General features: G+C 38.9%; 2 protein-coding genes across 6 annotated transcripts; one reads left to right on the top strand and one right to left on the bottom strand.

Moving 5' to 3' along the window:
* Positions 1–851: 851 nt before the first annotated feature.
* Positions 852–10,233, bottom strand: mtfr1 (mitochondrial fission regulator 1). Of its 4 annotated transcripts, none has more exons than XM_053227881.1 (8): positions 10,076–10,233; positions 8,944–9,046; positions 8,741–8,839; positions 4,626–4,771; positions 4,225–4,451; positions 3,860–4,121; positions 3,096–3,270; positions 852–2,810 (listed from the first exon to the last, which is right to left on the bottom strand). In XM_053227881.1, exons 2-8 carry the CDS (start codon positions 8,977–8,979, stop codon positions 2,763–2,765), a joined length of 993 nt encoding a protein of 330 aa, XP_053083856.1. In that variant the 5' UTR covers positions 8,980–9,046; positions 10,076–10,233; the 3' UTR covers positions 852–2,762. The 4 variants fall into 4 exon arrangements, with proteins under 4 accessions (XP_053083856.1, XP_053083857.1, XP_053083859.1 ...); XM_053227882.1 differs by having other exon boundaries at positions 10,101–10,232; XM_053227884.1 differs by having other exon boundaries at positions 10,130–10,229.
* Positions 10,234–10,344: 111 nt separating this feature from the next.
* armc1 (armadillo repeat containing 1) lies at positions 10,345–17,581 on the top strand. 2 transcript variants are annotated; one of them, XM_026937838.3, is made up of 7 exons: positions 10,345–10,715; positions 11,339–11,546; positions 13,095–13,186; positions 13,740–13,929; positions 14,084–14,200; positions 14,293–14,367; positions 15,849–17,581. In XM_026937838.3, the coding sequence occupies exons 2-7, from the start codon at positions 11,385–11,387 to the stop codon at positions 16,038–16,040; spliced, it is 828 nt and encodes a 275-aa protein (XP_026793639.1). In that variant the 5' UTR covers positions 10,345–10,715; positions 11,339–11,384; the 3' UTR covers positions 16,041–17,581. The 2 variants fall into 2 exon arrangements, with proteins under 2 accessions (XP_026793639.1, XP_053083860.1); XM_053227885.1 differs by lacking the exon at positions 10,345–10,715 and adding an exon at positions 10,801–11,084.
* The last annotated feature ends 6,075 nt before the right edge of the window (positions 17,582–23,656 follow it).

Below are 23,656 nucleotides of genomic sequence, written 5' to 3'. Positions count from 1 at the left end.
AGATTTAGGTCATTCCCAAGGATTGGACTTGAAGGTGCTGTACTTATCGAGTGATCTACACATCCAGTTATGCACTACTGGTAAAGTAACACAACACTACAACACTACATAACACTGAACTAAAACTGCTCCAGATGATTAAAAATATCACACTTCTCCATCAGATCTCGGTATAATCTTGGCTGTTTAATCAGATATGTATGAGTAAAGTGTAACACGTCTCTAGACTGAACATGAACACATGTTCAATAAAGCCCAACATGAAACTTTTCCTGGACCTCACTAGTATTTACAGAATATCTGTGTCAGATTTATTTAATTTTTCTTATTTATTTGTTTTCTCCTGGGAGCCCATTTTCTCCGATTGTGACAATTATTCTGTAATAGTGTAATGACTCTCTACTAGAGGACATGATTCAACAGTATAATGATTCTCTAATAGTGTTATGATTTTCTGGAAGTGTAAATCATTCTGCAATAGAGTAATGACTCTCCATCTGTGAAAGTGATTCTCTAGTAGTATAATAATTCGCTAATAATGGAAATGATTCCCCAGTAGTGCAAATGATTCTCCAATAGTACGATTGATTCTTCAACAGTGGAAACATTTCACAGGAGTCTGATGAAATCTCAAACAGTATAAATGACTCTGCAGTGGTGTAATGATTCTGTAATATTGAAAATAATTCACCAGTAGTAAGAATAGGTTAAACCTCTGCAATTCAAACAGCAGGAAAATACCCCACTACACTGTTACTAATTGTCTGTCTGTCAGCAGGTTGTGGTATTACAGTTTAATAAAATATCAGAATACATAACATTTTGAAAAACAAAATGTTGCAGTTCACAAATGAGAATTTAAACATTTTATTGATGAAACTCTTTATTCCAGTTTCTTTTATAAAGATATCACAACAATGGAACTGTTTTAAATAACAGATATTTCATCCTGATTCCCTTTAATACTCCTGCATGTTTGAGGATGTTCGGGCGCCGAGTGTATCTTACACTCGACATTTTACTTCATCAAAGTGCTTCAGTTAGAGTTAACTGTATTATAGTGTTATAAACAGTGGAATATGGATGGACCATATCACAAAAACAAAGATGAAATTATTTTTACGATGCAAAATATGCAAAACGGCAAACCTAATATTGAAATAAAAGGGAACCAGTGTGAAAATGTATATATCTAATTAACCATGTGTTATTGAGTAATAATGCTGGTCCAAAAAAGTGTACTGTGGAAATTTATTGCTATATCGTAACACTCCTAACATGGGATTGTTCCTGAACTTAAGCAACAGACTCATGAACTCCAGATCTGAGCTTATTCAAATCACGGACACTGTTTTTCTTTAGACACGAGGACAAATTTTTAAATAATTTAGAGTCTCGCTATAACAAATACATTACGCTGATTTAGTTGATCATGTGATATAGTTAGTTATAAAACATGGGCACAATTTTCATATTCATAAAGCATTTTAAATACGTGATCTAGTCTTGTTTAAGCTGAATAAGCTGCTCTGAGCAGGTTTGAGCTTATGGATTTGTTGTCCTGGGACCTAGTCCGTGTCAAATCGTCAACAAAACAGTAATCCAGGACATATATATATATATATATATATATATATATATATATATATCCCATAATTCTGTTCTCCAAATGGCCATAACAGACACTTTAACCGAGGAATTATTTCAGTAGTCATTTTGGAAAAATTCAATATGGTCATATTACTGAAAACTGATCTGAAATTGTATCAGCTCATTGCTTACAGTATATAACAACTTTTGTCCTCATGTTTGTTCAGTGGAGCTGTGATGGCTTATTTAACGGTCTTTTAATTCTAATAAGTAATAAAACTAAACATCACATACCGAAAAGCTCACACAACCCTCCTAACAAGCTGAGTAGCATTTAGAAACAATGATGAGGAAAAATAAACGTTATTAAAAGAATTATCATGACTTGTAGTGTGTATTTATAACCAGCAGCTACTGCATAATTCAAATTACATCCTACTAACAAGACTAAATTATTAATATTTAAAACCACACATAAATAAACTCCCCGACTTTATAAATTAACACTAACAAACTTAGAAGAATTTATAGAAAGTGCTCATGTCACGTATATGATCATGTTTTTGTTGCGTAACACTGAACCGAGAGGAAACAGGTTTAATAGGAAGGTGTGTGTTTTTATATATCAGCACAATCCACACACTTTTTGCTAGCTCTTAATCAAATTTTAAGAAAGGAAGAATAATAAAACAAGACGATGAAATCGATTCCAATGCTTTCAGTCCATCGCTTACGTCACGTCAGAGTCGGAAAATAAGATGATGTGTTAAATGTTTCGACAAACACGACGAGAATAAAAACAGTGCCGTCATCCAAAGTTAAAGTTATGAGTTAAGCAGCTGTAGAATTCAGCTTTTTAGTGTTTTTTTTTTTTTTTTTACTAATTAGTGAAAACTGAAAATATTTCAAAAAATATGTATTGTTTTCGATATTGTGCATATTTGAGAAGAGTTGTCATCTTTACATTCCTGTAATTCTGACATGACGTGGACGTGAACGTGCTTTTTGGTCCTTTGCATAAACGAGGCATAAAAACGAGCAGGTTCCTGTTGCATTGTGCAACACTCTGTGATTACGGTGATCTGCAATGCTGCTGGTGCAGAAAACCAGACTGAGCGCTTAGTGTCTGTTCCTGTGTGTACACGCGTGATTTGCAGCTCACAGATCCGCCGTCACACGTGTTTTCTCATTCCTGTTGATTTCAACATGTGCTGTCCGAACTACAGAGCCACAAGAACACAAACAAACATCATTATATATATTTATACACACACACGAACATCAGTGCTGATGCTCAGTGGTAGAAATTCACCAGTTTAAATCACAGAGCTGTTGAATTCTCAGTTCTGATTGGTCAGAAGGTGTTGATTAGTTTTCTATAACAGGAGCTCTGACAATAATGCAGCTGCAAATCACAGGTTTATATTAATACACTCGTTCTAACGCGTTAAAAACCTCCGGAACCTCCGGAAAATGGGAGGATCTGAAACGAATCTGGATCTTACCGCAGGCGTCTCTGAGCGCGGTTTGGATTCTCGAGCAGGGAGACTGAAGTTGCTCTCACACTCGCTGTCGTTGCGGTAGCGATGGGCGAACTTGCGCTTCAGAGCCTCAGCGATAAGAGCAGCGGGGTCTGCGGGTTCACTGGCTTTAGTCTTGGTGTGATCTTCCTCAAGACGACTGCAGAGGGAAAGATCATGAGTTTGTACACTTCGTTATTGGACAGGAAGCTGCAACTAAAGCTAGAGTCATTAATTAAAATATGCATCTGTTGCACCTTCTATGTACAATCAGTTGAATTTTATTATTAAACAGTAGATGTAATGGTCTGTATTTACTCCAAATCTCTGGTTCATGAAATATGCTCCAAAGCATAAAACCCTGTGCTATAGCGCCACCATTCAATGAAGAAAAGTAAATAAATAAATAATAAGAAAAATCCTAATGAAAACAATAAGGTTCCAAGCGCTAAAATTTTGGCCTCCTAATAGTAATAATAATTAGAAGAAGAAGAAAGTCCTAAAGTGCTTGGCCCCTAAAAACTCGAGCCTTTGCTGCTTGGACCCCTAACACGTCTTAGTAAAACTGTGTGCATTTAATTTCTGGATGAACTTTCACTTTATGGCCAGTCATGTTTTGTTATCTTTAGGGTAACGTCAACATGTGATCTCCTAGCACCTTATATCATAGCAGGATTAGCATGCTTTTTTTTATTTAAAACATACAAAAAAAAAAAAAAAAAAAAGTATTACGCGACAGCCATACGCACTTTTTAACGGAGCGTAACTTCACTTTGCCCATGTCTTTCAACACGTCTAACATGTTAGGCATCTCGGGCTGTTTAGGCCCTGACTCCAACACCGTGTGCTGCTCAGACTTTTTACTGCGCCGCTCTTTGATGAGGTCAATAGCAGAAACGCTCCTCTGCATGCCTGGGCCTGGAGGTGGAGGTGGAGGAGGTGGTGGTGGTGGAGGAGGAGGCGCAAGAGGAGGTGCTGAGGGTGGAGGAGAAGGACCACCTGGAGCAGGAGCTGATGGTGTTTAAATGAAAAGAGCGTACATTACTCATGTAAGTACCGTGTGCTTGGAGACATTTCAGACATGAGCGTGTTCAGTTCAGTTCAGCGTGTTTACCTGCAGACTGTGCGTTCCGCTCCTGAGCCTGTACGATCTGAGCGATCTGGGCTCGCAGCTTAGCCAGCTCGTTCTCCAAAGCGCTGATCTTCTGAATGGCCTGCTCGTTGACGAGTGTCTGGCTCTGAGGAGCGGGCACGGCCTGGTGCATGCTGGGTAAAGAGTGCTGGCGTCTGAGCGGTGGGCACTGCTGAGTGCGAAACGCCAGCCCAGAGTTTGCCTCCAACCTGGAGAGACATCAAACAGCACAGGAAATACTTTTAATAAAAACTACAGCTGATATTATTAATAGGGATGAACTGTAATTTCAATCCCATTATTTTTGTATCATTCTAATTACAAATATCAGCTCTCCTGCACTGGTCATCATGTTTATTTCATGAGCTTAACCCCACACTGACCGCCGTCTGTCAGAGACATCAGCGCTCTCCTCTTGCTCGATCCACCCTACGTCAGCTAGCGATGCTACGAGCCCGCCATGTCCTCCTGGACCGCCCGCGCCTCCTGCTCCAGCTCCTGCTCCAGCTCCGATAGCGAATGTCTGGAGCTACACAACCGAACAGAAAAATCACAGTTAGTGTATACGACAAAAAACACACACCAGATCGAAACTATAAAAGCAAAGCATGCTTTAATTTAACCTTGCGTTAGCAAAGCATGAGGTCAAGCAAAGAAAAAACTACACCCAAGTTTATATAAATATACGTTTAGTTTAGACTTTAAACCTGTAATACGCATGATCTATCAGCATTATTATGAAGATTTTGTGCAAATTCCTAAATTACTGGAACATTCCTGTTGTGCGATGTTAGTGAATGAGCATTATGCCAAATGCTAACTGACTATGAAAATGTGTTAATTTTAGTAGCGTTCGTTTTTTAGAGCTGAGAAGTCTCCAGGACTGAAATGAAAGCAGTGTTTGTGACTAGCGGTTACATTTTAGAGATGGACAAATGATGAAGTAATTTTGCAGTGTGCTGCCCAGTCCCATGTTTTGGCCTGGAAACATAATTGACAATGATAAGAAGTCATAGCTAGCATAAATCTAACAATGGATGTTAAGCTAGTTAAGTTTGAAACTAAGGAGTAGATAAATTCCTGGGTGGTGGATGATGTAGCAGATTGAGGAGGGGGGGGAAAAAAAAATCACCAAATTGTTGGCCACCATTTTGGCTATGAGCTCTGTGTATATATGAATTTAACCCTGCTAACCCAGACATGAAGTCTGCTCGTCCTGGCCGTGCTGATTTGTTCACCCCTGCGTTAGTGTTTAAGCAGGATGCTGAAGAGCTGTGTTTCTAACATATTTGAGGTGGAGGAGAAAAACAGACTCATGTCAGGATGTGCTCAGGACAGGAATGATGAACTCCACCCTAAACACAGAGGCTCCGGGTGGAGACTCGAGTCGGCCGAAACACTCTTGTGCAACATTTTATTAGCGAACCTCAGCTGCTAGGAATGTGTTAGAAGATTACACGTTCTCAGAGGTTTTTTTGTCAGATTAGTGAACGAGGGCATCAAGAAGCTGTGTTTTGTTGAAATGTGTAATGCTTTAAGCTTTCATCGACGTTCCCTTAAATAACAATATTTACCGCATGAATAAACTTCAGCATTAATAAATCATAAGTAATGTTAACAAGTAATGTATAACACACAACAGACCGTGCAGTTAGTGTGTTATTCCACTTATACCACAGCGATTTTCCAACAATTACAACTTTTAATTTATTAATGAATGACACGTGACACATTTTAAAGCTGATTTAATATTGAGGAACGTGCGAGAGACGAGTTAGTTCCTGTTCTCACTCACGTTATAGCTGCGATAAACAGTTATTCCCTCATCAGCCCCTCTCTCTCTCTCTCTCTCTCCCTCCCTCTCTTTCTCTTCCTCTCTCAAAAAATGCAGCTTGTCATTTTCTCAATAAACTGGAAAACATAAACTCCTTTGTCCTGAACACTTTCCTGTACTGTGAAACTTTGCAAAGCACAGTGACTGTTTCAAAGCGCTGACACTGGAGACTCCTTCCATAAATGTTCACCAATGTCTCCTAACAAAAAAAGCTCACCATATCACCGATTATACATTTTATTTTGTTAAACAACAACATTTTGTAAATCTGCTTATTATTAGTCTTAGATTATGTGGAGCGTCCGCTGTACACGTTCCTGTGTATGAGCTGTTACTATAGAAACGATAACGTATCAGAAAGAGCGCATTAATCTGAACCTGTCGTTTGTGTAACAGCCGGAACGACTGTCCGAGTCGTGCTGTTATACAAAAATAATGCACACCTTCTGACCAATCAGATTCGAGAATTCAACTGTGCTGTGGTATAAGGTTATTATTTGACTGTTTAAATGTTAATAACGTTAATAACATTTGCACTGAGTAAAAATAAACCCACATTAATTAGCAATATTTAAAAGACAGCTTGTTCTATAGAGCAGGTTGATGTTGATGTATCAGTTAGTGAAAGTGTTGTTCATGTGGGTTACTGTGGGATTCGTTTTACTCGTGATATAATGAGACGATATGCTTTATTATTATTATCATTATTATTATTATTATAATATTTACTTTAGTAATTGTTTCTGATGGTGTATTAATGCTGAAGTTCATGGTTTGTTCCAGTTAAGGGAATGATAAGTGTTACTACTAAACGTAAAAGTCTTTCTTGAGAATGTATGGATTTTGTAAAACGTGAACGCAGTGTCTCGTTCGTCTCGGGTCGTTCACTACTGGTGCTAATATTCAGAACTCTTTCAGTATTTAAGTCAGTAAATATCTAGCAGGCTTCGATTTACCTGAGCAAATGTTTCAGTCAGGTAGGCAATAAACTAACCTAACGCAGACAAGCTGCATTCCTTAAAGGGGACAGCTGGAAAAGGAGGAAGGACAAAGAGAGAGAAGAGAGAGAAAAAAAAAAAGCGTGAGTGCCATTATACATTTGCTTCTTCTCTTTTTTTTTTTTTTTTTTTTTTTTAAATGTTAGACATCACAATAAGAGAGTTGGCTGGGATCATGCAAATCCTGGAATGTTATGATTCACAAATCACTGGCCATCAAAACAGGAAAGACATTTCTGTAAACTCTATGTCTAAAACGGCTTGACAGCACTGCACAGGGTGGAAATGTGTGTATTCACTCTTTTTCAGAAATGATTTTCCATGCCTTGTACACACAAAAGCAGTTACTCATAGAGGGTTATTTTAGCATGACTCACATCTGCCTACGTCCTGAACGTTAAAATAAAATCGGCAGCACACACCACACGACCCATAACGACCCGTTTACTGACTCAAACACGCACTCTGGCTACACACAACCCTCGTCAACAGATCACCGTTTGATCAGAAGCTCCAGAGACAAATGACTCGTTAAATGTTAAGGTGCTTTCACACTTGGTGAAGGTTTTTCCCTTAAACCACCGGCGCACGTTTTATATGCAGTTCAACGGGAATGTAGTAACTTTATAAAAAAAATAAATAAAAAATAAATAAAAAGGCATTGCTGCTGGTGATTTGTTCACAGTGGAGCGTCAAAAGTAACGTCAAGAGCGAGCAGGTCACAAAGGTAAAGGACAAGCGTGAAAAACAAACACGGAGGACAGACTGCTGTCCTCAAACTTTACAGTGTGTGTGTTTTTGGGGCGTTCACCGGTACGTGATCTGACATTCTGCTGTCAAATCACACAAGCTAATCTAAAGCTAATCTAAACAGGAAGCTAGGCTAGTTAGTTAATTAGCCGATAGAAGCTAGGACTGGTTTCTCACCAGCACAAAATGCGAAGCTGGTACGGAGAGTCTGTTTAGCGGCAATCTGCTGCACGCGGTACCGCATCACACCACCCCGGTGTGCATTATTTACATACGACCGTCGTGTGTTATTCCGTACTTATTTTTTTAAACCAATAAACTCAGAAACCTTCTTCACAAAGTAAAAGAGGAGGAGTTTCGGCTTTAACACCAAAAGGTAGGTATAAAGTGAGAACACACAGGGACATAACTCATTAAAGTTACTGTATGTATCTGTTCTGTGTTTAATGTTGCTCCTAATGTATTCAGAGGTCAAGTGATTCAGTATCATGGCCGTCTCCGTCTCCGTGCAGCTCTCGGGTAGAAGACTGCAGAAACGACGGGATGGAAATGTAAACAGAGTGCAGAAAAGTAGAACTATACGCAGGTATACACCACAGATACAAACGGAAATGAATAGATTTAAAGCTCCTGATAACTTCTTTTCAGAATTGGCTCCTTGCTGTAACTCTATAGCTTCTGTTGGAAATTTTGCATTTTTTTATTTTTTCCCCAAAAGATTCCTGAAAATCTTTTCTGTCATTTTATTGAGCACAATTTGAGGTTTAATGCTAATCTGATATGGAAGGTAAACGTGTATGACCTGTTAAAATCCACCACACATGCAGCAATGACAAATCCTGTTTATTTACAGTGTAAACACACTCACAGTAAAGGGAAACTGAAAGTCACAGGACACACACACACACACAGGTACCTGAAAGTGGACCCGAGGGCATGGCGCCAGAGGGAGGGTCGAGCCGATCCATCTAACGATACTGCGAGACGACCCATAAGGCTTCGCTGATCCAAAAGCCTGGAGAGAGAAGAGCCGTGAGCGAGCAAGTCAGCAAACAAAGCGAAACTCTACAGGAAGGAAAACAGCTTCCATCACACAGAGGAGCGAGATGTTAAACAGACCAGGTCCATCTCTATCCTCGCATCGTTCCTTCTCATCGTCACACCGAGTCGCTTAAAACTGCTCTGTGATGTTCTGCCATGCTGAGTGCCTCACCTCGGTCACCTGCGCACACACACACACACACACACACACACACACACACGCATTTACACATGATGCCGTTAGTGGACATTACTGCATTATAAACAAGCAACAATAATAATAATAATAATAATAATGATGAGGAAGAAAGGAATAATAGGACAGTGGTTTAAAAAGCGAGGGGAAAAAAGATGAAGGAAAGATGGTAAGAGAAGAAGAAGGGAAGGAATGTGCAAGATAAAGAAAATATGAAAATGGAAAGATGAAAAGGAAGGAGGAAGGAAAAAAAAGGAGCTGAAGAAGAGAAGATGAAGGGAAAAGAAAATGAAAAAAGAAGACAAAGTGAAGATAAAGGAAAGGAGAGGTGATATGAAGGGGAGACCGATGAAAGCGAATGAAGATGAAGGAAAGAAAAGGGAGGATAAAGTTTGGTGAAGGTGAAGGAAAGAAAAGGTAAAAGTAAAGATAAAGTGAAAGTGAAGGAAAGGGAGAGAAAGGGAAGATGAAGGAAGGGCAAGAAAAAAAAAAAAAAAAAAGTTGAAAAAAAAACCCCAAACTACTAAATAAGTAATAAGTTATTACAAAATAAAATAAGCTGAAGAGAAACTTATGAACTTATTAAGAATGAAAGAAAGTTTAGCTTCCTAGCGAGCCACCTTGGACACTTAACCTCTTACCAAACTATTAGCAGTTAGCTCCGTCTCACTTTAACTTCCTACACATTTGCTCAGTGTGATGTTTATAAAACTAAAAATGGACTATTTTAACTTTTATTATCTCCAGCAGCTGCCTGAGGCCAAAATCCCCTCACTGACACATTTCTCCTTCTTTCACAATCCAACTCACTCTGACTCGATCCCAAACGCCTCCCTATTACACTCATAGTGCACTACATCCACTATAAACCCGTAGGGAACGAAGTGCACCTATGTAGGGAGCACAGATCCATTTGGAACGCGACCCTGCCGTAACCTAGGATCTAGCCGGGTAGCTAAGCTAACTGTAAAAGTTAATATTTACGGCGTAAATATGGTAATAAAGTTGACTTACAAACTTATCTAATCTTCAAACTGACCCGGAGTCAATCTGCTACACCCGGTTTACCTCCATCTGCGCCGAACAGCTGTTTTTTTCCAGTTCGTTAACTCAACAACACCGTTTGTTGCTAACGAAAAACTGTTTCTCAAAGAGACGTCACCCAGGAGCCAATAGGATTCGAGATATGGGGCGGGACATAAAATACATTCGTTAACTATTGGTTTAAAATGACTGACGAGCAGCTCAATGGGCCAATCGAATTAATTATATACTTTCCTTACGCCATGATGTGAATTACCAGAAAGTAGTGAACGCAGATACGCTTATTTTAATATAATATAATTTTTAAAATGTGTCCGTAATATATAATAACCACGCTTTAAATGGCGCGTTTTCCTTTTTAATAAGAGTCTTTCCTATTGGCTGGGTCGCCAGGGGTCTTGACCAATCAGCGTGAGGAATTCCAGGGCGTGCTGTGTGTTTCATGGACGAGGAACTGGAAAATGTTCCCTGGTCGCTATTAGTCATCTGTGTAGCTAAATTATAAGACAGTTATGCGTATGTTATCGCTGTCATAAACGCACACACTCATATAGACTTTAAAAAAAGATAATTTGGATTTCTGGAGGACGTGAAGAGCGTCTAACGCGAGGTAACGACCCAGTTAGCTATCATGATGTGCTAGTTAGCTTAGCATAGCTTAGCATTTTAGCTTAGCAATCCTGCCTGTGTTTTGTAAGGTTATGCGTGGACAGCAGTGGCACAAAACACAGTGGTCAAGGTTAACTGTCCTACAGCACAAACATGTTCAAATAGTGCTTTTTAATAGTAATGTTAAAGTTACACCTATCTAAATTGATGACATTTTATTTACGCGACGTTGCTGTTGTTATTTATTACTGTTTAGCAAAAACAGATAGCTAAGAGAACAAGACACTCCTCAGAATCAGTAGCAACAGCTGGCTAGCTATACAAACAGCTTGCTAGCTTGGAAGCTAACGGCAGTTAATAGCGAGTACAAGTAAGCTAAGCTAACAGTGATGGCTAGATTGTTGTTAGCATGTCAACACAGGCCTCCACGTCTGTATAGAGTTATTACGAGGTCTATAGTTTGCATGAGGCAGTCATAAATGGCTTTACTGCCTGCACTTCATGGCTGCTGATGTCTCTTATAACCAGTTTGTGTGTCTGATTAGATGTGTGAGCCTTTCAAAGAGCAAGTGTTTGAAGAGGAGTGAAGATAAATGTATGTGTTTGTGTTTGTTTCATCCACAGCTCAGGAAGGTCCTCTGGTGTACATGGCACTACATGCGGCTGCACCATGAGCGGCGAGCCGGACGCCTTGGCTGTGGTCAACCAGCTCCGAGATTTAGCTGCTGACCCGCTGAACAGGCGCGCTATTGTCGAGGATCAGGGCTGCCTGCCGGGCCTCATCCTCTTCCTCGATCATCACAATCCGCAAGTCGTCTACTCTGCACTGCTGGTGAGATCCTCGTACATGAGAGAGACGCAGGGGGCCACGTGGGGTGGGGTTAGCGGAGCTGATCCTCAGTGTGACGCTGTGCACTCATCAGCGGGTGCATGGTGACCGATATAACCTCTCTCTCTGATCTCAAGTCATCTGCTTATACTAAAAAGTATACGTTCTTTTTGTGAAGAAAAAGTACATACTTTTGAGTGTGTAGCAAAAGAGTATGCAGAGAACGTTGTCTCCCAGTTACACACACACACCGTCACCGTAAACAACCTCCTCGTTGCATTTCAGCTTTTCTTCATTCATTATTCCTTATATAATTTATACTAAATAATCTAATTTGCCATTCCCTTGATTTATTTTTCCACATTTCATTTACACTTCTCTAAAATGCGTCCTTAAATACGATGAAGCAAACCATCACAAACCGCCTCCTCCTCCATTGCACAAAAAAAAAAGTGTCCACGGATCCACACTTCGAAAATCTATCAGAAGTATTTGACCAATAGTAGACCTTTGGGATCCTCATGTCAACATACTACAATTTGAGATGAACTAATTCTAATCTCAGACGCTATTCAGTACAGATAATATGTGAATTGAGACGCAGCATCTGATAAACCATTTCACTCGAGTAGGTCAGGATGCAGAAAGAGTGCGTCTGTGTCACATGACTCAGTGATGTCAGAGCTCACACACTCGCACTTTCCTGTGAGTCCATCCGGACAGAGGCCTCGTTCCACCTGCTGTTGCATTTACACCACTTCTGTAACGGCGCTATTTCACCAGATGTGTTAATATTCTTGCAACATTAATATTTTATTAATTGGGATGGATTTGGGCTTGTATCCGAATTCTCTTCGGATATTCACTTCATTTCAGACTCATGTACATCTTTTAAAAGCTTACGATGCAAATTCAATCTGTTTATCAGAAGAGGAGTGTTAGTAAATTCTTGTGGTTTTTTTTCCCTAAAGGGAAAGAGAAGAGAAAAAAATGTCTTTTAAACATTAATAATGTATACATTTTAAAAGTGTATGCCAATTTATATCAAACAAACACTTCTGATCTTGCATTTTCTGCAGTCTTGCTAGGTAGAAGTCTTTAAATTTATGACTAAATTTATGATTGAAATTCTGCTTTCATCTCAAACCTACTTCACTTATGAATAATCAGTTACAGTAAACGCATTTGAAGCTTCTCTAGAGGCACCAACAACAGTCGGGGGTGCCAATATTTTTGCCTAAAGCTGTGTACAGTCTTTTATGTTGCGTACTGCATATTTTTACTTTTGTTATTACTTTTCCATTACACATATACCGAAGTTTTGTGCACAAAGTTATTATTTTCACTCAAGATTAAAAGTATTGGCACCTGGCAGTAATTGGGTGTGTGTGCAGCCTTTAAGTGTCGCTGTGTCAAGTGACACAAGTGTTTCTCAGTTCTGTTCATGCGTATGTAAACACAGCAGTACCTTGAATAGCAGTGATCTGTCTTTAAATGACCTTTAAGTGCTTGTGCTTGTGTGTGTGTGTGTGTGTGTGTGTGTCCCATCAGGCCGTGCGCTACCTGGCAGAATGTCGAGCCAACAGGGAGAAGCTGAAGGGCGTTCTGGGAATGATGCTGAGTCTGCAGAACGTCATGCAGAAGTAAGTCTCTCAAATCGCCTTCATGATCATATCGCCCGTTTTGAACCAACACCAAACACACTTTGAGCACTAGGGGGCGCTGATTAATCACAGATATTTGTGTGTCGGTGAGATCACGCTTGGATGGCTGTGGCGTTATCGAGGGTCAAAGCTGTTTCTTTGGTGACAAGGTGAAAATCAAGAGGCGGGAATGACCTCTAAATTATTTAAACTTGTGTTATAAGTACTTTAGGTTTACAAGCGGCTTGTATTTTATGTGAGAAATTAAAGAAGACCCTGTTGCTTCACTTTCTGTTTGTTTATTTTGTTCATTATGGAAATAATCGAGTTGTCTCAAATTTTAGCTCCTTCTTCTCAATCTTCATATATAAAATTGTTTTAAATATAATAACCCCAGTGACACTGAGCTGAATTTTTAACTTTCTAGCCTGTGTGTATATATATATATGTGTGTGTGTGTGTGTGTGTGTGTGTGTGTATGTGTATAAAACTCTCATATGATACCATGTCTGACAGTTCTGATATTTATGAACCTCTCTCTTGCTCTCTTCAGGAGCACATCCCCAGGGGAGACCAAATTGTTGGCTTCAGAAATCTACGAGATCCTGCAGAGCTCGAGCAACGCTGAGGCTGACCAGGCCGAAGCAGCCGCCTCGTGCCGCCGTAAGGCTCAGTTCTTCCTGGGTTCCACCAACAAGCGGGCCAAGACCGTGGTGCTGCAGATCGACGGCTTGGACGATCCGGTGAGGACAGAATTCTAACTCCTGAGTGTCTCCACTGAGCCACCGTGACTCTTTACCCAGTATCTGGCATGTTGATGAAACTCTAAACTGGTCATTATGCGGATGATTGAATTCGTTGCTAGTATTTTGTCGTTCTGTTATTGGTGTGTGTCAGACCCGGAGGAGCCTGTGTGAGGAGGCTTTGCTGAAAATCCGCGGGGTCATCAGCTTCACCTTCCAGATGGCTGTTAAGAGGTGTGTGGTCAGGATTCGCTCCGACCTGAAGGCTGAGGTGAGGCTTGTGCTGATTTAATATTCAAAAAAAAAAATCTTTAAATGAGATCGTAGTCACTTTTATACAAACAGCTGGAGTTTTATCTGCAGGCTCTGGGAACAGCCATCGCGTCAACCAAAGTGATGAAAGCGCAGCAAGTGGTGAAGGGAGAAGACGGTAATGAGGTGAGCAAACACGTGACGCGTGACCTGCACCAAAACTTCAAACTGCTGCGGGTTTGAAACCAAGAACATGCGTCACATGGCCAAACCACTGTGACTGTTACAAAGCGCTGAAACTGGAGACTCTAGGAACAAGGAAAGATACTGATGTGTTTTCTCCCCAATTTGTATTAGAAGTTTTGTTATAGAAATTCCAGAACGAACATTATTATTATAATTATTATTATTATTATTATTATTAATGATAACCACATATCCAGATTTCAATAGTGTCTCTGCTCTGTCTGCCCTCGCTGTAGTAAGAGCCCTGAGCTTTATGCAGGATGACACTGAGAGCTGGAGGGTTAAACACCACACACACACACACACACACCCACACCCACACCCACACACACACACACACACCTTTCCCAGACCTGCTCAATTCTGCCACAGACACACAAGTGTTTTAATGTTGGGGGTCTGTATACACACACACACACACACACACACACACACACACACACACACACACACAGCATGCGGTTAAACAGGCCGTGTGTGCTGATTAAGAGACGTGACCTCTCTCCCATAATTGGAAGGGTGTTCTTTACTGGCAGCTACACACTCGTGACCTATAATAGCCTTTATCATGGCAGTGGAGCCGTGTGTTTTCAGCCCGCTGTTCCTCTGCCGTACAGCAGGTGGCGTCACGGTTCATGTTATATTCCTCACCTGATGATTTGGTGTCAATATTCACAACATGACTATATTTAATTTATACGCAGGTCTCTGTGTACATGTCCATCTCTCTGTTTTACTTTTCTAATTATTACTGCATATGTAGTGTTATAGCCCTGATCAAATTAATTTCCTCTTGCACTGTTTTTTATTGATGAAGACGTGGCCTCCCTTTTCCTAACTTTTTTTAAAACTTTTTTTCCTGTACTTCATTATATTAAAACAGCTCTAAAATGTATTGAATCACTGGCTACGTTAAAGCCATCCTTCATATACTGAGCTGATAAAACATTAAGGAAATGCGCACAACTGTGTTTCTTACTAAACTTATCAGTTTGTTTTCTTTTTTTGTTTGTTTTTCAATTTGCAGTTTCTTTCTCCAGTATTGGAAATTTGGAGAATTAAAATCTAACTTGAAATTGTTATTATTTTTTTTAACCTTGAAATGTCACTGTGATGCTTTTTCGCCGGTTTCTAAAGTGTCGGAATTCAGTCTTGGGAAAGTTTCCCCTCTACGCAGGTCTGAGATCCGTCACACCACCGTGACATGAAGCGCATGAAGTTTAAACATAACCTGCAAACTAAATGACAGCTTTTTTCTGCGAATGTCAGAGGAACTTATTTTGTCTTTTTCTGATTGTTGAAGTTACTGGTGTGTCTGAAGGAAAAAAAAAAAAAACAAAATCTGTATGTCCCAGGTGTCGGAGCTCCTGCATTGTCCAGTCCCACTGAATCACACTTTTGTTTGTGCGTCTCTTGTGTAGATGGTAATCCCGTTTCAGGAGGATTCAGACGTGGAGGTTGAGCAGAACAGGGACTTGCCGGAGTACCTCCCCGAGGACGAGAGTCCGGCTCAGGAGCTGCACAAGGCCGTGTCTCGCCTGGGCTCCATGCAGGACGGTATGGGCTGGCTGAGCACGGCCGCCAACTTCCTGTCCCGCTCGTTCTACTGGTGACGCTGCGCCATAACCCACCGCACCCAGTGCAGAAACACTACTGCAGGCTGCTGCAAACTAACTCAAGTCCTCCGAAAGCTCATGTTAGCGCCCACGCCACAAGAGACACCAAGCCATAGAACAACGAAGATGGCTTTCATGACGAGCGTCTCCTCCGTAGCGTCTCTCTCTCTCTCTCTCTTTCTCTCTCCCCCCACTCACTCACTCAGCTTTCCCTTCAGCCAGAAGCTGTTTTTTTAAAAGAAGATTTGGTCCAGTTTCTCCTCATGGGTCCATGTGTGATACCAAACAGCATTGGGTATTTGTGTAGTTGTTTTTTTTTTTTTTTTTTTTTGGGACACTCAGTGCTCTGCCAGGTTGCATAATCTTCCTGGCGATGGATTTTCAGTTTTGTACGAAGGAACTTTTTCCTCATGCATGAAGTTTGAGTACTTGTTTTCCCCTCTTTTCCTGTATTTTGCCTTTGCATCTCACTTCTTGTGTGTTTTACTGTCTTGCTCTCGCTTTGCTAATTTGAAGAAAACCGATGAACCGTTTTAAATTCACTTTAAGCCCTCGGGATTTTCTGCTTTAATCAATGCCTTTTTCATCCTCTTTGAGTCCTTATCCTTTAGCAAGTGTGTGTGTGTGTCTGTGTGTGTGTGTGTGTGTGTGTGTGGGAGAGAGACTTTGCAATGCGTTTTCTTGTTCTCATCTCAACTTCTGAAGATTTAAACCATGTCCTTATTCATATTTTGGTGTTTTCAGTCTTATAGACGGTTAAGGGAATGGGAGAAACACCAGCAATGGCTGCTGTAGAGTCATTGAGCAAAGCTGTATAATCTACCAACTCCTTGATGCATGCAGAAAAAAGGGAAAAAAAACACACGCTATTACTACTTGGACTGCTAACAGTTTCTCATGCTCCGTGCCAGCTGCTGTAGTAACTGCTCGAAAGATTAATACCATAGAGCTGAAGACTGAATTCGAGTCGGGAGGCTAGGTTTGTTTGGGAGCCTTCATTTTCTTGCATATAACTTTCTTTATCATTGACTGCCTATAAGACGACTATTAGTGTTTGGTTTTTGGTCAGATTATTAAATCAGTACAGTTGGGAATTTCATCGGGTCTCATTTGACCCCGATCGCCAAAATGCACAATCCGTGTCTGTTACTCCTGCGGGATAAAAACGCCTCGATATGAGTAATCTCTCGAGTATATGAACAAAAAGTGGAGGGAAAATTCACCAACAGTGTTATTTAAACGCAACCTCAGATTGACTAATCGCTGAATCTCTCTTGTGCTGTTGTGCATGAGTGATTTTTTTTTTAACGCATTTAAATCATCGTTTAGTTTCTCACCAGTGAAACGTTTAGCTTTTAGATTGACCCCAGGTAACGTCCGTGACATCAGGAAGTCTGTTCGAGACCGTAGCACGTGTTTAGATGTAGAAGCTTCTCGTGTACAGAATACGTCTGCTGTTACGTGTGTAAAGAATTTCAGACCATGGAGTTATTGCCTGTTCACAGTAATGACACTATTAAATATATTAAAGAATACAATGTGTTTGTCGTGCTTCATTTTTTTTCTTCCCCTGTTTTTAACAGAGCTTAATTTCTGATAAAGCTGATGAATGCTGATGATGGGTATAAAGTCCTCCTGCAATTTCGCTCTTCTTCGAATCCAAAAGCTACACTTTGGTGTGATCTGAGATGCTGGTTTGTTCTTAAATCTGATCTCTAAAGTTACTGAGCATCTGAGAAACAGCCTCAATAAGAAGTAACTTCTACATCAGACTGTTGTGATGTGTGTGATGTCAACAGGAACAGAAATTCTGAGCTTATTAACTCAATCTTGGGTCTTTTTTTTAAATTTATTTTTAGTTTTTAGGTCTTGCTTTTTTTCCTGGACCTGGTACCAGGAGTTTGGGACGTCTGGTGAAGTGTGAAAGCTGTTTACAGTTTATTCAGGCCAAGTTTAAAGATCTCTACGTTCACCTTCGAATTCCTGCTCATGATAAAGCTCTGGTCTATCTTGCTGATCTCCTGAAGCAGTATAGCACATCCTGAGCTCTTCACTCAGCTGAGCTAGGACTGTTTATTTCTGTTCGCAGGAGCATCACAGCTCAAGCTGTTTCTTACATCAGCCCTAAATTTTGGAACGGTGTTTCCAAGAACAAATAACTGGTTTTAAATCCAGATTAAAAGCAGGGTGAAGTCAGGTAACGTGGAGCAGATAATTCTGCAGCGTCTGAAGTTTTTCCAAAGAAATTCCAAAACCGGTTGCTGCAAATGCTATTGCCGCAACATTATTTGACATGGAACAAAGGATTTCATTGGTCTCTAAAGTGGGTGTGGCATTGCCTTATTTGGAGACTGGTGACAAAAAGTGCATGCTAAAAAAGTGGCTCAGTCTACCTGACTTGATCTTGTTTAACGTGGCATCTTTGGACTTTGGACTCTAGACAGATTTACAGTTAATTCATTAGTTATTTACGTAGGTTCTTTAACATATGGTCATTTATACCCTCTTGTGACCTTCTAAAAGTTTGCATGTAAAGAACTTTGAGAAAAGTGCTATATATTATAAATTTTTCATCATATCTCTCACAAAAACCCTCATAGTACACATGCTTTTGCTATGAATCTGCATGCGTTTGCTTGACGATGAACTGCTTTCTTAACATGCTAATGCTAGCTAGCTTTAATACGAAGTCAAGCTACATTTTAATTTAGCTGCTGCTGCTGAGGCAGTAATGCTAGCTACTGTCCTGTGGCTAGTAACAGCTAGCTCGCAATTTAGAAACATTTGATCCGTGAAGGTGTAATTTAGCAAACGTAAACAGAAGCTGAAAGCTTAAAGAACATTTTGGAAAACTGGTTTTGGATATTTTAGAGCTAGTTGAGTCCCATAAGTCATACATTTAAGGTTAAATCGCTGCTAATTAATTTAAAAGACACAGAACTTGGCTTCACATCGAGTTCATGTTCATCTAACTTCACTTTAACTTCAAAAGCCTTTTCCAAAGCATCAGCTTTCCCAGATATTTATAATGATTTATAACCATTATCAGAATGAGCGTGTCTATTCTACGACAACATGACTTTAGAGAAATTAGTTACTTTAATTTATTTAAATTGTTTCTGAAAGTACTTCTCAGTTCTGTGGGTAAACTACTCCACGGGTCATCCTCGTGTGAAAACTCAGAAGGTGTGTTGCTCTAAAATTTCTCAAAATTTGTCCAGAGAAATTTCTTAATTAATGTCTACAGACAGAAACACATTGGCTTGGCTGGCATTGTAAACAGCAGGGGAGCTGGGGAGAGATTTTGGCTTCGCTTCTTATGAAAGACCCATTTCACCCCAAAAGTTCCTGAAGTCGAGGAAAACTGAAGTTAAATATGGGATTATTTGCTAAAGTGGTTTTATTTAAAGTGGCAAACGCTCTACATGGAAAAATGAGAGGTTTTGTTTTGTAGTAAATCACTAAAAGTCTGTGATAAATTCTGTCTATTAAACCCGGCTTTAACCACCTGTAGCCTGTAGCCTGAGACCCAGAGCACACTTTAACAGTAGGATCTAGATTTCTTCCTGTAAAATGGACTTTCTAGAGCAGTGTTTATGAAAAAATTGATCAAAATGGGGTCTATGAAGTGTTGCCAGGAGAGCTGGGATTGATTGATTGATTGATTGAAGTATCAAAGCTGTCTTTATTTATGATTAAGTTTTTAGTAGGATAGGATTTTGAGATATTGAGGTTTGGATTGAGGTTTGGATTGAACCCATTCAATTCAAACCTCAATATCACAAAATCCTATCAAATGTCAAACTGGACCTAACGTTTTGTTGGTGGAAAGTTCAGAAATTAAAAAAGAAAAAAGCTCGAAACAGTAAGAATATTATTGTACACATTTAAGCTTTATGTTTGAATAGTTTTAGAATATTCACAAAAAGATTTCCACCACTGCTGGGCAATATGATGGAATTATACTGATATTGTGATCAATTATGTTACCATATTGAGGGATTTCCTAATATCTTTTTTATTCATTTTAAATAAAATTTTTTTTTACAAACTGACCGGAAGCAGCTGATTAGAATTATATAATTTTTTAAAAGAAATTTTTAAATTTTACTATTTAAAAAAAAAGATTTTAAAAATCTTTTACTCCTTTCAGTGTTCTATTATTTTATTTGATTTTATTTTTATAAATAAATGTTTTTCTTAAAGTTTAAAATTATAAAATGTTTTTTTTAAATAGATTTTATAGATTTCTTTACAGATTTCTTTACAGATTTTTTTAAAGATTTTAAAATCTTTTACTCCTTTTAGTGTTCTATTATTTTATTTTATTTTATTTTTTTATATATAAATAAATGTTATTCATAAATATAAAAATACATGTCTTTTGTAACACTACTGTTTTGTTTTCAGTTTCTTAGTAAATCTAAATATTGTGCATATTACACATGTGTATCGTAGAAATGTCTTTGAGAATCGTGATCTGATATTTTTTGTCACATCGCACAGCCGTAACGTGTAGCTACTGATGAGATCAGTGGGATTTTTTTTTACGTTTCAGGGGTCAAAGTTGAAAACATTTTCACAGTGTGATGATTTACTCAGCACACACACACAGTACACACTTCCAGCATCACATGCTGACTAAAACACCGTTTCACTGTTTCCTCATGATGATGAGTGTAAACAGCAGTAGACTTTTCTATGCCCACATCAGCGCTGTTTATAGACCTCATCATCAGACAGACTGTCTGTGTGTGTGTGCATGTGTGAGTGTGTGTGCGTGTGTGTGCGTGCCTTATGGCATGTCACTGGAGGACACATTTAGCCAGATTACACAATTACAGCAGGACTGAGCCATTTTTAAACCACACCAGGTGACGTTCAGGTTTTTTTTTGCCGAGCTTTATCTGAACTGCGATTTGAAAATCCCAAAATGACACAAAGCCTCTGTACTGTAGATCATACATCATATCCATACATCATATCCACTAGCCATGAACTGATTATATGATAGAACTCTCTAGAAGTCTCTAGGTTTTTGCACTGACATTTATAGACTAATTAGTAGATGAATCTTATCATTAATCTTATATTATTTCCTGTATACATCTTATATTATTTACTGTATAAGTAAACATCATGCTTTGAGGAAAACATATGTATTTCTTCAAAACATTATGTTCTGTAGTCCATGTACGGATATTCTCTTACGTCATTATGTACACGTATATCTGTACATGGACTACAGAACATAATGTTTTGGAAATACAGTCTCTGGGTAAACTGAGCCCTGGGTTTTGCCCGTGAAGACTGCATTTGTTGTTAAAATGGATAAACCTACATGAAGACCAGAGAGCTGTCTATGGGAGAAAAGCAAGTCATTTTGAAGCAGAGAAAAGAGGGAAAATTAATCAGAGCCATTGCACAAGCATTGGGTATAGCCAATACAACAATCTGGAATGTCTTGTAAAAGAAAGAACCCACTGGTTTAGTAACAACCAGACATCGAACAGTTCAGCCAAGGAAAACGACATCAATCGATGACAGAAACATTGTGAGAGATGTGAAGAAAAATCAAAAACAAAACAAAAACAAAAGAATCGACCTTCCCGTTCCGATCGTTTCAGAGGGGACTGTAAGTTTTCCAATGACGGAGACAGATGTTGCACTTGGATCTGAAAAAATGACAAATGAAACTGTGTGTAGTTATAGTACAAAATAAAATATTATCATATTATCAAAACAATTTCTTTTTTAAAGTAGTTTCAATTTTAAATAAAAGTTTTTAGATAGATCTAAGGCAGCTACTATACTCTAAACGGCTCATTTGTTTTTTCTGTGTGAAATGATGTAGAAGTTCCTTCTTTGCAGGGTGGGAAAAAGACTTGTGGGAAAACAGGTCAATAAACATGACGTTAGTAACAATGAATCATTATGTCGTGTAAGAAAATGTCCATATGTGAAGGACAGAACGTTTATGCTTTAGGAAATTAGCTTTTCAGGATTCTATGATTCAGTGTGGAGAGAGCTGAAACCATCTGTTGAACTTCAACCTGAAAAATAAAGAATTTTGTGTACTGTTTGTGTAAGTTGGAGGAGTTGGGATAAAAGTATAAAAATAAAGTCTCGAAGCAATCATATGTAATTTCTTTTTCTATATTATAAAGTGTATAGGCTCTTGATGAAAAAATATTCAGAAATGTAAAAAAAAAAAAAAAAAAGACAGTCGAAAGCAAAAGAATGCCTGGCCATTTAAATAAAATTATATTATTATCAACATTACTTCAGATTCTGGTGGGTGGGGCCTAGGGGGCGGAGTCAAACCCAAATGTGCTAAAGAAAAATAATTGTCCTAAATCACATAAAGAACCAGATATTTATTTATTTATAATTACTTGTTAGATTTAAGTCCTCAATTTAACTGGACTTTTAAATCATATCAATTATCAAATATTTTTTTATTTTATTTCTACATTTGTTCTTATAATAATAATGATAATGTGATTATACATTTATTTAAATCATATATATATATATATATATATTTGCATTACATGGTCTGATATTTATTTAAACTAATATTTATTAGACTTTTCTCACTAGGTGACTTTCTTGATTGTATTAAACAATTACATTAATGCACTAATAAACTTTTAATAAACTTAAACCTGAACTCGAACTTGAACTCGTCAGGCACTGAACATATCTTGGCTGATCGACTACATTTCAGTGAATTTCTTTACCATTCTTTGCCATTTTTCCTCTAGGGGCTGGAGTTCAGCCTGAGAGTTCACCCCACCCCAGTATCTTGCACCGACATTGAGTAATTACTATATTAATTTAATATCACATTTTCCCCTCCTGTCTTTGACAAACCTCCAGCTGCACTCCTCCCATCACCTCACCTCTCCGCTGGCAGCATGCAGGAGGAAATCCTTCCAAGACCAGGCCGAGCTCAGACAGCTGGAGGGAAATCCATCAATCTTCCCAACGTGCCTGAGCAGCGTGGTGTCCAGCAGAGCTGCTCCTTCACCTCCACCCCTCCGGCAGCCGGTGAAGTAGGTCAGCCTCTTCAGTAGGGCTTTGCTCCTGGAAGACCCTTCGCTCGTGGCCTGAGCGCCGTGCCCATATGGAGTCAGGGGTCCATATGCCCAGTACAGTAGGAGAGGTGTGTGTCTGAATGGCTTTTAGTGTCACAAGAGCCAACAGTGGCGGGGGAACGCCGGGCCAGAGTGAGGCCTGGTGTCAGTGATGACTCCAGAGACCACCAGGGGGCGTGAGTCAGCTGTGATATCTCTGAGTCTGCCTTATTAATAATAATAATAATAATAATAATAATAATAATAATAATAATACATTTTAATATTGTAGTATAATTTATTATAATGTATTATATATTTAACACATTAATAAAAATGTAAAAAATATTTAATATTTTTAAATAAAAATATGCAGCTCAAACTGGAGACGCACCTTGGCGTTCATTTCACAGAAAATAATTAATATGCATAAATATTAGCATATATATATATATATATATATACTATAAGACATGATATACTTCCACTCATATTTCTTGTCTCATAAACATATTTACAGACAATTTTTTCAGT

The sequence above is a fragment of the Pangasianodon hypophthalmus genome, chromosome 22 (genome assembly GCF_027358585.1).
Source record: "Pangasianodon hypophthalmus isolate fPanHyp1 chromosome 22, fPanHyp1.pri, whole genome shotgun sequence".
Lineage (NCBI taxonomy): Eukaryota > Metazoa > Chordata > Actinopteri > Siluriformes > Pangasiidae > Pangasianodon > Pangasianodon hypophthalmus.
This window is presented reverse-complemented; position numbering and strand designations above follow the sequence as displayed.

What these genes read in the sequence shown, in the direction of transcription:
- mtfr1 (XM_053227881.1), bottom strand. Translation starts at nt 8,979, where the DNA reads ATGAGAAGGAACGATGCGAGGATAGAGATGGACCTG. An exon ending in CGAGGATAGAGATGGACCTG is followed by an intron (nt 8,840 to 8,943) that starts GTCTGTTTAACA and finishes TTCTCTCTCCAG; the next exon opens with GCTTTTGGATCAGCGAAGCC. An exon ending in AAGTTACGCTCCGTTAAAAA is followed by an intron (nt 3,271 to 3,859) that starts GTGCGTATGGCT and finishes TTCCCTCTGCAG; the next exon opens with TCGTCTTGAGGAAGATCACA.
- armc1 (XM_026937838.3), top strand. Translation starts at nt 11,385, where the DNA reads ATGAGCGGCGAGCCGGACGCCTTGGCTGTGGTCAACCAGCTCCGAGAT. An exon ending in TCGTCTACTCTGCACTGCTG is followed by an intron (nt 11,547 to 13,094) that starts GTGAGATCCTCG and finishes GTGTCCCATCAG; the next exon opens with GCCGTGCGCTACCTGGCAGA. An exon ending in GCTCCGACCTGAAGGCTGAG is followed by an intron (nt 14,201 to 14,292) that starts GTGAGGCTTGTG and finishes TTTTATCTGCAG; the next exon opens with GCTCTGGGAACAGCCATCGC.